Source organism: Etheostoma cragini, chromosome 23 (genome assembly GCF_013103735.1).
Source record: "Etheostoma cragini isolate CJK2018 chromosome 23, CSU_Ecrag_1.0, whole genome shotgun sequence".
NCBI lineage: Eukaryota > Metazoa > Chordata > Actinopteri > Perciformes > Percidae > Etheostoma > Etheostoma cragini.
In genome coordinates, this window is record NC_048429.1 from 17950229 (window position 1) to 17966609 (window position 16381).

At 40.4% G+C, this 16381-nt stretch overlaps 1 protein-coding gene and 1 long non-coding RNA gene across 2 annotated transcripts in view; one reads left to right on the forward strand and one right to left on the reverse strand.

The window, feature by feature from the left end:
- gys2 (glycogen synthase 2) overlaps positions 1-16381 on the reverse strand; it is a 48961-nt gene that overhangs the window by 8417 nt on the left and 24163 nt on the right. Inside the window, exons 6-16 of the mRNA XM_034863187.1 lie at positions 13275-13392; positions 11994-12114; positions 11710-11816; positions 11229-11288; positions 11040-11118; positions 8427-8540; positions 6942-7068; positions 5787-5882; positions 5542-5705; positions 5031-5111; positions 2949-3189 (exon numbers count right to left, since the gene is read on the reverse strand). Coding sequence (XP_034719078.1) covers positions 2965-3189; positions 5031-5111; positions 5542-5705; positions 5787-5882; positions 6942-7068; positions 8427-8540; positions 11040-11118; positions 11229-11288; positions 11710-11816; positions 11994-12114; positions 13275-13392 — 1292 coding nt within the window. The 3' untranslated portion in view covers positions 2949-2964. The remainder of the gene's footprint in view (positions 1-2948; positions 3190-5030; positions 5112-5541; positions 5706-5786; positions 5883-6941; positions 7069-8426; positions 8541-11039; positions 11119-11228; positions 11289-11709; positions 11817-11993; positions 12115-13274; positions 13393-16381) is intronic.
- Positions 3519-16381, forward strand: part of LOC117938563 — a 16551-nt gene continuing 3688 nt past the window's right edge. The window contains exons 1-2 of the long non-coding RNA XR_004655427.1: positions 3519-3631; positions 9261-9263. This is a non-coding gene — a long non-coding RNA (uncharacterized LOC117938563). The remainder of the gene's footprint in view (positions 3632-9260; positions 9264-16381) is intronic.

Sequence of the window (16381 nt, forward strand, 5' to 3'; positions counted from 1 at the left end):
TTCATTAAGGTTTTATCTTGGATTTGTTTTTAGCCACGAACAAAATCTATGCACACTCAAGAGCACTCTTACACACATTTGAGTGATGACAGTTTGCTCAAAATAATTGGTTACTGCATTTTATTTAATTCTACAGTCATTTACAATGATAGTATTTTACTTTAATGCCTTCAGTTAACTTATCATATTGAAATTGTAAAAATTCAGGAAGACTTTCTTACCATCTGATTCACTTGTGGAAGATAGCCTTAGAGGATATGAAGCTGTTGATACATAGTATATTGGGCCCTGCTCCGTGTCCAGTCGCTCCGCTGACGGCACACCTGAGTGCGCCATCTCACCAACAAAGGCCCCAATTTGCTGATCATTCTCAAATAACTTAGGGCCTGCATAGCCCCCTCCAGTGGTCAGCATATGTCTTTATGTTTGGCAATCGATTTTTTTTGGTCTCTGATTTGAAGTAAAACCTTTTATTTTTCTTTACATCTTCAATTGAGCAACGTTGTCCAGAAAGAGTTCACAGAATCTGTGATCTCCTTCCATACCTCCGTTTTGTTGGTGGCTTTAAAACCACTGGATTAGGGTGTATTCCAAAACAGCTCTATCAAGACCACTCATTTTTATAACATGATCAGGCCTTTTCTTATCTTTCTTATATCCATAAACTTTGAAATTTACCTGTTTCAGTAGAATTTAAATTTCAGAATTACTGCAGTTCTGTTTTTGTTTGTTGATCGGTGGACCTCCACCGTCTGTACGTCTTTTGGACATTTTCCAATTTTTCTTGCACACGGCCCTGAAGTGTCATGTCCTTATATGTGCATTTGCAGGCCTTTTGTTGTGCTAATTAGGAATGACTGGCATGCGGGTTTAATCACAAAGAAGTGGGATTTATCAATCTTAAGAACACAGATGCAAACAACTGTTTAAGAACATGTCATGTATATGACAAATTTTTGAGGAAGATTATCAAGAACAAAGTTAAGAAAGTTCTTAGGAAGATATTGGTGAATGAGGCCTACTGTAATTAAAGTAACTTATTTTTTGCAATTTAGCTCCCCTACAGTTTTAGATTGCAATTAACTTGTGCACTGCTGTCGTAAATACACAGCCATATATTTATGACAGTTGTACACATGCATTTTGTTATTATTACTCATGAGCAAAAACTAGCGAGCACAGCCAACTGATCTAACTAGCTGACAGCAGCTATAGTTTTATAGCTATAACACAGCAGTTAGCGGTTAGCACTTTAGCAACAAGTAAAGCTTTCTCTCGTCTTAACTCGGCTAAAGGTAAAGTTTGATTGATTGAACATACTGTTCTGTCTCTACACCCACGACTGCAGTCCGGCCCACAACAACAACCCCATCGTCAAGTTTGCGGACGACACCACTGTCGTCGGACTCATTTCAAAGGGAGACGATGTTGCTTGCAGAGAGGAGGTCCTGAACTTGGCAGCTTGGTGTTCAGAGAACAACCTGGCTCTGAACACCAAGAAATCGTCGACTTCAGGAAAAACAGCACCGACCTAGCCCCACTGTACAACAACGCAAGTGTGTGGAGAGGGTCCACACCTTCCGGTTTCTCGGTGTCCTCATCTCCGCTGACATCTCCTGGACAGCCAACATTACAGCGGTCATCAACCCAGCAGCAACTACACTTCCTGAGAGTCCTCAGGAAGTACAACTTGGACTCCAACCTGCTGCTGACCTTCTACCGCTTGTCTGTCAAAAGCCTGCTGACCTACTGCATCACAGTATAGTACGGCATCTGCACCGTGGCAGACAGGGAGAGGCTGCAGAGGGTTGTAAGGTCAGCACAAAAGACCATTGGCTGCCCTCTCCCCTCCCTGATGGACATCTACACCTCCCGCTGCCTCAGCAGAGCAGAGAACATTATCAAAGAAAGCTCCCACCCTGGTTCTGATCCGTTTGACCGGTTGCCCTCAGGAAGGCGCTACAGGTGCATCAGAGTACGGATTAACAGACTCAAGAACAGTTTCTTCCCAAAAGCCATAACCACCCTGATCTCACACATGCACTGACTCCACTCCACAGTCCCCCCCCCCCCCCCCCCCCCCCCCCCCCCCCCCCCCCCCCCCCCCCCGGACTTTCTTCTTCCCTCCGACTGTGCAATGCTCTTATACAGTTATATAATACCTCAAAGGTCACTGGAATCTATGCAATTTCATACAGGGCAATATTTAAAATTTAACCATTCCATTTCATTACTGTGCAATATTTATTTATTTATTATTTAGTACTTAACCATTTCATTACAGTGCAATATTTATCTATTACTTAGTACTTAACCCTTTCATTACTGTGCAATATTTATCTATTACTTAGTACCTAACCATTTCATTACAGTGCAATATTTATTTGTTTTATACTTATCTCCTTTCACACAATGTGTATTCAAGCCATTTTACATATGCATACAGTTGCTCTCCGGACTGCACCTGCACCCCCCCCCTTTTTTCTCTGCATTACCTACATTGTATATATCTTTTTTTTAATTTTTGACTTTTGATATTTTTATATTTTGTGTCAACACTGTACAGGGATAGCTTCAATCTCATGGCACAGGTACGTTGTTACTTGTGTATAATGACAATAAAGGCTTTCTATTCTATTCATATCACTGTATTGTATTTGCATAGCAATTGAAGAGATTTGTTTCCTGTAAAACATGACTAAGAAGATGCATGTATATTCGAAACCATAGTGGGCCAAAAATGGAACCTTGGGGAACACCACAATTAAACTGAACTTCAGAACAGGAGTCTGGGTTTTGTGATGGACCTGGATTACAAAACAAAACTATCAAGACCCTTCATTTTCATAACATGGTCAAGCCTTTTATTTTCTTCCTTAAATCCACAAACTTCCAAGAAACTTTATTTTTTTATAGATTCATCAGAAACACTGGGTGACTGACTAAACCTGCAGCTAATAAATCTCAGTTTCCTGACTCCCCAGGTTGCTTCTTCTTGCCCTCTGGCACATTACCCAGCATGAAGGGAACCTTGATGTTCAGTCGGTCCCTCTCAGCCTCCTCATCTTCATCGTAAGGCTCGTCATCGTCATCATCGTCCTCCACATCACTGTGGTGAGGAGTGGAGTGGATGGAGGCAGAGGGAGAGGGGGGCACCGAGTATGGTCGGGGGTAACGGAATCCCTCTGTCTGTGGAGAAAGAATTACTTACTTAATTACTTGCTAAACGTTATATTAAGTATTCCGTACTATTTTCTTTCTTCCAAGCAGCTTTCGGTTTATGTCTCAACCACCTGGCAGAAACTTCAAACCTGTTGCAAATAGATTCATATCAGTGGCTTAAAGGATTGTATTGAGCTCAACAGTGACAGCGCATGCTTTTTGAACTGCTCTTCTTCCGCAAGTGATTTTCTCCATGTAATTGCTACAATGTTGTTTCAGCAAATGCTTAAATAAAGAGTTTTAAGCTTGGATTTGTGGCTTCTACTGTGGCATAACCCATATATATTGACTCTCTTAGCTCATGGTAAGTCTACCTTGGATGGTTTAGACATTATGGCTATCGATCAAAATCCTTATGGAGAAAATGATTGGGATTTTTACTTCCGGAACCACGCTGTTGAGTTCTATTGTCCTCAGTTGGTTAATCAATGTGCTGAAGCTAAAACTTCAGAGATCTCAGACTATTTTGGTCTTTTTTTTCTCATTTTCCCATCAATTTCATTCATCCCTTCTTTCCCCCTTTTTCTTCCTTTCTCTCCCTTTTTCTAGCCCTCTGTCCTCTTCTTTTTTCCCTTCCCGCATTTCATTCTATTCCTTACCTGTCCTTGTGGCCTTTTGCCTTTTCCTTCTTTCCTCCTTGCTTCCATAGTTTTCCTTCTTTTTCTCCTTCCTTTCAAAGTTTTCCTCACCTCCTTACTGCTGTCTTCCACTCCTTTTCCAATTTTTCCCTTCTTTCCCTTCATTTCATCCTCTTCCCAACCCTCCTTTTTCTCTTTGTTTCTCCTGCCTTTCCTTTCCTTCCTATTTCTTACCTTCCTTATCCTATTTTCTTCCCTTGTTTTCCTTGCTTCTTCCCCCCTTTGTTTTTAACTAAAAATTTTAATTTTTGTATGGTATTGTTCATGTGTTAATGGCAAAGTATAATGTAATTTAATTGTGACTTTAAAAATTAAACTTGTATCAAACCTGACAATTGTGTGTTGGATATCAGTCATAGCAATTGAATCAAAGAAGGAAGAACAAAAGGAAGGGCAGTCTTGTTTTATGTTACTCTACAAGGATTGGCATCAGCACACTCCATGATGTCCTGTCAATCATCCAAATGTTAGACTGTCAATTAAAACCTAACAAATCCCAAACTATCCACTGTGTGCATTGGTCAGTACATGAGAGGGATTCTCTACATGCATGTGCAGTTAGAGGAAGACATTGTTACGGGTTCTCAGAGAACCGCCAAAATAAAATATTGTGTTTAACAGGCAGGCAGGTAGCACTTTCATGCTTGGAAATTAGTATAATGTGTCTCAGATTTAAAGCCCTGGTTCTATAATAAAGTGGTCTGTACATTATTGGTAATATAAATCGCTGCTATTTGTAGCTCCAAATTGGACACAGACTTTTAAAACCCCCCCTCTTCCTTCCAGTCCTAGTAGTGTCTCTTTGTGAACAATCAATTGAATATTTCGGGTCAACTCATACAGAGGTTCTGATACTAAGAAGCAAATGACCTGCCTTATCTTTCTGTGTCACCCCTGGCCACCCCTCTGGACCCGTCTCTGAGCACCCTTAAGCAGTCACAAAGACTTTTAAATGAAAGGCAATAGGGGACAAACCACCACATCCAAGGATTTTTTTAATCCTTTCTAACATACAGTAGATGATTTGAACTGCATATTGTACAAGGAGATGGAAAAAATTTCAAACTATTACCATTATTAAACTAACTTTAATTTAGATGACTGGTGATCATTCTCTAATATGGTCATTTATTTACAAACTCCCTAATTTTCTTGCACAGTATTTCTCACCTTCAGAGGGGCCATGGAGTCGGTCTTGAACTGCTCTGGGAACGCTCTGTTAAGTGCGAGATGGCGGGCGTGTATGTAGAACTGCAAATCAAAAGTCAGTACATCAACAACTAAACATTTGATCTTGCTAAATTTTAATCCTTTGTCTTGAGATTTTTCAAAAGGCATTTTACAATTTTGTTACAAACTGCAACACAACAAAGGAGACGGGTTGAAGGCAAAAAGGAATACACTAAAGAAGACTTCCTGTTTCTGTCCCACATTTACACCCAGGAAAGGATTCAACTAAACTATGTTTACTCTACCACTAACTTGACTACAGCTTATTCTCAAACTGTAGAGTAATGGTTTAAATTAAAATCTCTTTCTAAATGTATTCATGAATGCAGTTTTATTGATTGTTATTGTGATTCATATCATGTGCAGACATGAATAAAGCATTATGCCTGCTTAATGTTGTATTCTCTCCTCTATCAAACATCTATGTGGTGCTGGTGCAGCAGAAACAGACCCGTCCCAGGTATTTCCAGTCCAGCAGGTCAGACAGCCTCTCAGTTCGGTTCCGCTGGATGATGCGCTGACGCAAAGACTGCTGGCAGAAACTGAACATGAACTGGGTCAGTTGCTTACAGGACTCTTCAGGGGAACGGAACCGGCGGTCCACAATGTACACGCCTGAGAGAGACAAGAGGGGGAAGTTGAGAAGAGAAAAACACAGACCGAAACGTATGCATGTGTGTTTGTTTGTGTCCACACCATAGGCAGCAGGGTCTGACACATGCTCCTCCATGAAGCAGCCAAAACCTGACAGGTTGGTGGTCACACTGGGAATGCCCATTACAGTACATTCACCTGGGAAAATACAACACAGCAACAACAGAAAGTATTTGAATGTGTTATACAGTTTGTTGTCATTTTATTTGCATCATTTGACAAAATACACCATATAGAAGCCCTTTTGAAGGTCCTCAGCTTTTTGGGCCACCAATAGCATATGTGACTGGACCACCTGGCATTAAAAAGTGTGCCGATTTATCAAGAGAGATGCTTAATTGTTAGAATACCAGCAGGGTGCATTGCATATACCAGTCCACTAGCTAGTGATGGGCCTGGTGAAACTGGCTGTTCCAACAGGCCCAAACATACTGTAGGTCAAAACATTCTGTAACGAAAAATATTCAAATGCTTCCGGATCTGAAAAGTGAAACCAATGCAGAAGCACCTTAAAGCTTCATTATATCTGATTTCCAGCAGGGGGCAACTCCACTGGCTCCAAAAAGAAGTATTTTTCTTTGGAAGTCTATGAGAAAAGGACCCTACTTCTTCTTTGATTTGTTACACCAGCTAACAAAGCGTGACATTCATTTCTTAAATTATGGTGCCATTTATATTAAAACATACAAGAGAGTGGGGGATGCTTTGTGGGGTGTGGCTAGATACTTAATTTCTGGGAAAAAATTTCCCACTCACTTTGGTACTGGCCCACCCAAAATACAATTTCTGCCTAAGCATCTGGCATACACAGTACATAACGTTTAAGTCCAAGTCAGCTTACATAAGCTGCTTTATTGCAACAGCTACTTTGGATATACAAAATAATGAAGTCCGTCAACTTCCATGGGCAAATATAGCAAAAGTTGAGATTGCGGCACAAAGCATGTGTCCTGCATTAGTAATGAAACACCATGCATTGTGAGCCTTGACTGGCTTGCAGGCTTCATAGGCTCACAAAGGCTGCCTTATTGCAAAGGGTGCACTGGGTATATTGAATGTAGAAGCACTACTCCACATTGCCTCATGTGGATACTGTAGAGATTTGTTAAACAACTGCAGTGCCTTTGTATTTCAAGAATATGAAGCATCTGTGTGTTTTGAAACATGTGCATATTATAGGTTAAGTAGTAAGGTTACCAGGTGTGTATCCCCATGGTTCATAGTAGGAGGGGAATACTCCAAGGTTACAGCCACGGACAAAGTCCTCATAGTCCATCGGCAGTAGAGGACTGGTGGAGGACAGGAACTCAGGGTGGAAGATAATCTGAAAAGAGGACAAACTTTTAAATGCAAAGAAGGCAATGGAAGTAAAAGTGTTTTTTTAGTAACCACTGGGATTTGTTATGCGTCATGTGATACACTAAATATTTTATGAACTAAACTTTGCTGTGGGTGGGACCCAGAGGATGAACCCTAATGTGTTGGTACCTTTCAGCTATTACCATTCCCTTAGACCAAATGTTTCCTCTTGTTCACATAAATAAAAATAGGCAAATTGCCCTTACATTTTTCACACTCTTCATTTCAACATTTCAAAAAGTTTGATTTAGTGCCAATACTACAATTTTGTATTTTGTTTTGTTTTAAATCCATTATCGGAAGATGAAAGTTTTTTAAAATATGGTGTCTGATGGGCCAGATGTTTGGCATGACATAGATATTAAAACATAAATTACCAACCACATTGTCAAGTTTATACATAACATGGATTTGCTTCAACATTTGTTATAGATACTTATGTTGTGACATCCTGATCTTTCCACTATCACCACTCTTCAGACAAAAATTTCACCTGGATCTCAAAATTGGCAGATTGAACACATCGATGCTCCCTACATCATCCAAAAATGTGACGACTGCATCACAATCTGGTGAATGGTAAACAAATCTAAAACTCAATATATAAGGCTTTCTTCTTTTCTATTTATGAAGTGAATAGCTGGCTTCTCACCAAATAAACTGTGGCTACAGTGGCTATATGAAGTTAGCATTTCAGTTGTTATAATTGACTGATGCATTTGACACTTATTTTTTGCACTAGTTGACAATCTATCTAGTTGCAGTACATTTACCAAAAGACCAATCAACAAAAAGATGTAATCGTAAAAACTGCTCAATGTATAGTTAAGCTAACGTTGGATTCTCTGCTGCACTTATTAGCGATGCTAACAGCGAAGTTATTCCATTGGCTGGTTGGTCAGTCCATCACTTTGGTCCAGGCTAACATATCTCAACATTTATTGGATGGATTGCCATGAGATTATGAACACACATTCATGGTTCCCAGAGGATGAATCCTACTGGCTTTGGAGAATCCCTGATGTTTCCTTCAGAGTTTTCACTTATTCTGTAAAATATCAGCACATCTACAAGATGCATTGCATACAATATTGTGCAGACATTTCCAGTTCCAAGACAATGAATCCTGATTTTTTTTTTTTTTTTTACAAAATCCTCTTCACATGTTCACACAAAAACCTTATTTTTTGAACAAAATATTGTAAAACATTGTACTTAATTATCACCAGTCATCTTGTGACTAGACATTTCCCATAAATTGACTAAAGAAGAGGAAACAATGATGGTGAACAAATAAAGGAATTATACAGGTATAATGTCTACCTTGACACGATCGTTCCTGGAGTTGAAGAGGCCGATTCGTCTCACGTTGGAAAGGATGGGATCTGTTGAGTCGTCCAGCATGTTGTGAGTGGTCACCGGAGGGAGGCTGTGTCTCTGCATACAAGTTTTGTTTTAAAGACAGGGTCAGGTCAGTTTGGTCTCTGGATTGTTTGGAGTTTTCAATCACCACATTTCAATAACAGATAAGATATGACATTCCAGATTAGATTTATATCATTATGTCAGTTTAAGGGGGTCAGGGTCCTGAATGAATGATGTCCTGATTTGATTTAAATCAATTTACCTCAAGGATAATGAATGAATGATTGAATCAATCAATCAACATATGAGATATATATATATATATATATACACATATACATACATATACATACATACATACATACATATATATATATATATATATATATATACACATACATACATATACATACATATACATACATACATATATATATATACATACATATATATACATATATACATATACTTATACACACATATACATATACATATATATACACATACATATATACACACACACACACACACACACACACACACACACCTGGATTAAGACTGAAACTCCTGTGGACACCAATGGACAAATACATAATTTGTATTCAGTCTAGTTTCTCCTAAATCCATGCATAAGTGTCTGAATTTCCATGAATGTAAATGTTTGCATGGCTGCATTTCATATACCATACATAATAATATAATATATATCACACACATACAAAGACATGTGCCTAAAGTGGGGTGAGTAGAAATGATCAGATGAATCAGTGGGCCGCAACTGTGACCTTTCAGAATGTGATTCTGAGAGGTATTGATCGTTGGGGCATTATCTAAATTGAACAACATCTAATTATTGTCTCACACCACATTAAGACACAAAACAAAACCAGTGATGCTTAGTTTTATGTTGACATTTGTTTGACTGTTAATTCACAGAAAGGTTCACGAAGAAGATGAAGCTTGAGAAGTACTAAAAGTATAAAAAATAGACATTTACACCAGTACACTTCTTTAATTGCTATCATTACCCAGGGGGCCTCTTGGTCAGTTTGCTGAAATTGCAAAAATGTTAAATGTGCATACAAGCCATGTTTAATGATATACAGAGAGAGAAGTTTAATAATAAATGCAAATGAATGAACATTTACTTCCGTAACAATGGAGTAGTTATTTCAAGGAAAATTCCTCTGAAAATCAACAACTACTTAGAAACTAAACTATAATAACTGGCAAAGTTACAGAGCTAGCATTGACATAAAATGACACAATTAGGAAACTACAAACATTAAATATGTATCAAAACCATTATTTAATGGGGTGAGACACTGGCTTAGATGGCTCAGAAAGGTTGCAAATGAATTTAATCATGATAAAGACTGGAGTCAGACACTTTTGTTTAAAATCAGTTTAAATGAACACATCTGGGACATGATGGATGGGGTTAATAACGGGATATGAAAAATCCTCTAGGGCTGAAGGGGTTCATCAGACAATAAAGCATTGTTCCAGTTAATACAAAGAGAAATATGTCAAAAGTGACCTCACTGCAGTCTCTAGATACCTCAGGCTGCAGACATATATGAGCAACACTTTGCTTTAGTGCGTAACGTTTTGATATCAATGAACGTCTGTTACAAATCAAACCATTGCCAAATTAGTTGCAGTTGTATGGAGGAGGGGTGAGGGGGGCGCACAATCACGGAAGGCTTGTATCATGGGGATGCGCCGACAGTGTTGTTGTAATTACTTATAACTCCTCATGGAAGAGACAGAAACTTTGCACCACAGCTTCAACAGTTTCAAAACTGAATATAACAATTATTCTGTTATTCCAAAATTAGGAACAGAAATTCTGGAATAGAAATAAGAACACAAATGTTTCTATGGATGTTGGTACGAGCTAACTTTGGAGAACTCCTCAAAAGACAAGGTCAACCAGTCAAAATAAGCCCCAGAACACTAGGGGAAAACTCTGTAAACTCTGAAAAGTTTGTGTGCTAATTTGATCAAGTGCAAATTGTTCTGCACCACTAGGCTTAATCACAATATCAACTGACATGATGAAAACACTATGGCTTGCGGTTTAACTAATGCTAGGGACCTGTCTTATAGAGTGGAACTGTGTCGGCATATACTAGACATATTTGATCAAATGCAATTTTTTTCTCTCTCCTTCCTTTCCACCTTTATGTATTTATATATTTTTATTTATGTTCTGCCAACCACTCGCCTTATTTACAATCAACATTGTCTACATATACATTAACACTCAGCACATAGAGCTACTGGTAACCGCATGATAGGATGGCCGACTTTGCGCAACATCTTTTGTCAGCCCAGTTTTATCCTATACAATATGTAGGCCTAATTTTGTTCATAGTCTCTGTTTGAATGTTCTGAGGTGACAGCTCTATATTTTCCCCCCAGTCTGGGATGTTTTATCTTGTCCACGTATTTGTTTTTCCATTTTTTCAAAAATAAAGTTATGGAAGAGAACAACAAACAACTTAAAATGATGCCAGTATTTGTTTACAGAAGACACAGAAGAAGAGAAGAGAAAAGCGGCAGTACCTGAGTGGCGTAGATGGCTCTCTTCATAATAGTGAAGTCGTCTCGATCCAGAATTGAGTTCATGTCAGGGATCTGTCCTCTGAGGACATAGAAAATGATAAAACACAAGTATAAATCATAAGTAATTATAATTTATTACAGAGAACCAGGGTGGATGTTGAGGTTCACTTACATTGCCTATTTACTTACTTTAACAGAGCATCATACAGCTTTTTACCAAACTTCTCCTTCACAGTGTGAGCTGTGTCCCTGCGAAAGTCAAAAGGAAACCTTTAGAATTGTACCTTTCTCTTTACTATTTACCCGAAACTCATGAACTTGGGGATGGGGAGGCCATCAGTAGCTGTGATTTTGAAGGACCATTGTGTGTGAGTTTAGTCTCAAAAACTGTTTGGACTGGAACATTGCCTGTAAGATCCTCATGAGAGTTAATGAGGTTGTTTTTATCTATGATCTTCAATGTTTCCTTACACTATGAAGTGGTTGCATTAATGTATGACTTGTCTGAGACCAGATTGTAATGCAGTATGAAAAATGTGACAGTATTATTGCATGCATGTACAGTTTGCTTAATTTGATTTAGATTTAAAATTAGCAAGGTTAGGCTTTGTTTTTAAAGGTTCTCTTTATTTTGACATTGAACTGTTATGCAAACCACATGAGGGCATACCAGAGCTGCTTGCGTACTGCCTGTCCTTTCAGTGACTCCACATTGAAGTTATTGGTTTTAGCTGGCATGATGAAGAAAACTACCACTGTCATATCATTTCTGTGTACCTGTGTAGAGTGAAAAAAGAAAAAAGGAAATAGGATGAAGGTTTTGGACATGAATGCATGCTAAAGAATATACGCATACTTTTATTACAAGGTCAAAATTCTTTTCTTTATACAACTTTTGCACATCTACTGCATACAGCAGAGAGCTACTGAATGCAAGAGACTGGCGGGCCTTACCCGCAGTAGGTAGTTGAGTCTGGACAGTGATTCAAGGAAAATATCAGCTCCCTTGTTGGAAAATTCATAGCGGCCAGCAATAAAGAAGAATAGGGTTTTCTCCAGGTTAAAGTCCAGATGACTACCAGAAGGAGACAAACTGAAAATTAAAATCAGGTTTAAAGGAACAACTCTCCAGTCAAGAACAGGGACACGCCAACACAACTTCAAAAGCTGATCTGATTCCAGTGTTTAATTAATAAGCTGTATACCTCACTGTGTGGAAGTGACTGGGATCATTCTTTGATGTGTAGGGCAACATCATTAAAATTGAACCTGAATGCATCACGAGACAAAGGGCACCTGAAGTCCTGTTGTAGCCCATACGCAATAGCTTCTGTTTATTTACATTACTCACTTTTGCAAGACTGGTGACTTCAGGGCATGGATGTGTAAATAATAACAGATACTTGATCCCAAAATGGCGTCTATTCAGTTTAATGACAATTGCTTGCATGATGCATTCACCAAATTTATAAGTTTCTGGGTTTGCTTCTGTGATATGCGGCCCAATAAATATGCACATTAGAGTTTCTCCCACTGGCCCAGCCTACGAGTTCCGAGACAGCCCAAAGACTTTATATTGTGGTGACATCACAGTTTTTTTTTTTTGTTTGTTTTTTTTAATCACTTTTCTTGGCTCAAAGAAAGTTTTTCCAATGTATAAGTATATATGGATCAAATGTGTTTTGTGGTTCGAGGTGTCCTGTCAAAAGTTTTACAGATTTTTACAATGGTGCATATTGGGCCGCAAGGGATTTTTAGTTACAGTATTACGGCAGGTGGCCGTTATTATACATCCATTAGCAGGAGTATTTTCCAATTTTGTTGTTTCTCCGTCATCTCCGGCTGTAGCCATGGTGTCTGGAAAAATGCAGCAGCAGGTTACATCAAGCTGACATCACCCTGTGTCTTTAGCTGCATTCTACCAGCCGGTAAGTTTGTTGTTGTTTTCAGATGAGTGCAACTATACAGGGGTGGAGTGAAAAATTACAAACAATTGGCCCCATTGTCACCGTTGCCCAGTCCAGCTAATTGGGTCAACGCTATATCCGTATCCATAATATCAACATCGAATCAGTGCATCCCTAGTCAAGACTTTATTTTCTAAAGTAGTTTGTTTCAGACAATATGTAAATGACCCTCCCCTGTAATGAAACATTTACAATTGAGAGTAAATTAAAAACACTGGGCTACCTCCACATAAAATGGATTAAAATTACATTGATGAACTCCACCTACCCATAGAAGTGTCCTCTGACAAACTCCTGGATGCGGGCCTTGCTGGTGGAGTGCAGGTTTTGAAACTCATGCATGGCCGAGAACTTCTTCACATTCAACCCGTTGGGGGTCACCACATCTGTACCATCAACACAGCAATAGGAGAGATTTAGTGTCAGCTACAAGTCGTTTATTATTTACTTAACAACAATTCCATACAAGCAGTCTACACCTGTAGACAGTATTTCTGTACAATTGCTTTGATTATCGTTGATCGTTGAATCTAATGTTTTAGACCATTGCACAAAAGGGGGAGGTCTTAAGAAATTTAACCAAAATTAAGAACGTAAACACATGTAGATGCCATAATTGTTACATGTGGAACTAGGTTGAACCTAAAAGCAGACAACACAGGGACAAAATGATAGTTTAAAAGGTTTATTCCAATGTCCAAGTTAGGGGATGCATCAGGGAAAAGCCAAGTCCAAAATCCAATGGAAATGGGAGGTACAGAGCGTGTGTGGTACTGTGTTTCTGAGGGTCCATGTCCAATGATCCACAGATCAAGTGTGGAGAGCAGGAGTGGTGAATAGCAGAGTGGTCGTCTTAGACTATAATCTGACGGAGAGTGGTAGGTTGACCGGGTCTTTGAAGCAGAGGTGATTAGAGTAGATGAGCTGCAGCTGGAACCCTGACTACCGCACACCAGGCCTTACTCCTGCAATTAAGGAGAGGAGGATAACAGAAACAGAGCGCTACCAGCAGCAGACCTAACAGTACCCCCACTCCACGGACAACCCCTGGCGGCCGACCAGTCCCTACAGGATACAGATGATGAGAATCCCGGTCCCACGTAGGATCCACAATAAAGTTTCGGGGAACCCAAGAACGCTCCTTGAGGACCATAACCCTCCCAGTCATGAACCCGTAGAGAGGCAGGGCGCTGGAGTCTCAGGGGTTAATGACAAACAGAATCTTAAACGACCCGATAAAACGGGTTGCCATCTTCTTAGACTCCACTCTCAAAGCGATATCCCATGACTTAAGCCATACCTCTTGACCAGGTGCATAAACGGGAGCCAGAGAACGGTGATGGTTGGCTTGCCTCTGCATGTAGAAAGATGCACGAGACAGTGTTGTCCTAGCCTTCCTGCTTGAAACAGCTGCGCACGTGAGACTGCACAGAGGGTACTGCCAGTTCCCTCTCCTGGGAAAGAAACAGGGGAGGTTGATAGCCCAGTGCACAGTGAAAGGGGGACAAACCAAAAGAAGCGTTAGTCAGGGTGTTATGGGCATATTTTACCCAGGGAAGCATGTTGCTCCATGACACAGGGTTGGCACCAGTGACACAAAGAAGAACGGTCTCCATCTCCTGGTACGCTCTTTCGGCTTGACCATTGGTTTGGGGATGATATTCAGAGGACAAGCTGGTAGTAATGCCCAAAGCCGTAGAAAAGGCTTTCCAAACTTCGGAGACAAACTGGGGACCCCTGTCAGAGACAATGTCTGTCGGCAGACCATGAGAGTGGAAAACATGTTCCATCAGGATGTCAGCAGTCTCTCTGGCAGTGGGAATTTTGGGTAGGGCCAAAAAATAAGCAAATTTGGAGAAACAATCAATTATCAGAATAATTAGTATGACAGAGTTTCGTGAGGAAGGGGGACGTCCAATGACAAAATCCAAAACGTGTGGGGCCAAGGACGGCTGGGTATCAGCAGAGGTTGGAGCAGACCACCGCTAGATGGGTAGAGTTCTTACTGCGTGCACATAACGGACAAGCAGCGATGAAAGCACCAGTGTCTACTTCCAATCCTGGGCCACCAGAACCGCCGACGCAGAAAATCCAACGTACGGGTCACTCCAGGATGACAGGGAAGGGCAGAAGAGTGAGTCCACAGCAGAACCTGAGAGCAGACTCAGGAAAAAACAAACGGTTAGGAGAAGCCGTTACCTGGGTCAGCTTGATAGGTTTTGGCTTGTCTAACTTCCCTCTCAATATCACAGGTAAGGGCTGCAGTGTGGCAGGTGGAGGGCAAAATGGGCTCAGGATTAGAACCAGTCTCTAGAGCTGAATGAACACGAGACAGGCTTAACGTTGCGTGACCCAGGCCGATAAGACAGGGAAAAATGGAATCGTCCCAAAAAGTAGGGCCCACCTGGCCTGACGGAAATTCAGCTACTTTACTGACTGGATGTAAGCAAGATTCTTGTTATCAGTCCAAATGATGAAGGGATGTTCCGCCCCCTCCAACCATTGCCGCCACTCCTCAAGGGCCAGCTTCACAGCGAGCAACTCCCTGTTTCCAACATTGTAGGTTCGCTCCGCCTGAAAAAGTTTCCGAGAGAAAAGCCCAAGGATGTTTCTTATTGTCAGTAGCACGTTGTGACAGTATGGCACCTACCCCAGTGTCAGATGCGTCCACCTCTACGACAAACTGACAAGTGGGGTCGGGCTGCACCAGAATGGGCGAGGGAGGAAAGCAGTTCTTCAGCTTCTCAAATGCTGATTTAGCTGCATCAGTCCACTTGAAGGACTGAGAGGTGGAGGTAAAAGCGGTGAGGGGCGCAGCTATGCTGCTGTAGTTTTTGATGAACCTCCTATAAAAGGTGGCAAACCCCAGGAATCGCTGCAGCTGTTTATGAGTGGAGGGAGCTGGCCATTCCTTAACCGCAGAGACTTTGCTATTATCTACCACAAAAAAAATAGGTAGTAGAAACATGAAACTCGCATTTCTCAATTTTTGCTGTTTGTTCTCGCTGCGCATTTCAACATTGCAAAACCTGGCACACATGTAGCTCATGATCATCATCATCATCATCATATATTTATTATACAGGAAAGTTAGAAAAAGTAACATTACATTACAATATAAAAACGGGCCTGACTCAGTTTAAAAACTGGTTTTCAGCAGGTTCCTGTTCTGCAGAAACATAAAATATGGTTACAGCACGTCAGGACAAACATTAAATACAAGACATAGATATAGAAAAATAAATTTCGACAAATGAAATCCATAATACAGTTACATACATACACTTCTCCGGGAATCATCACCTTATCGTGGTGGAGAGGTTTGTGTGTCCCTATGAACCTGAGGGCTGTGTTGTCTGGAGCTTTGTGCTCCTG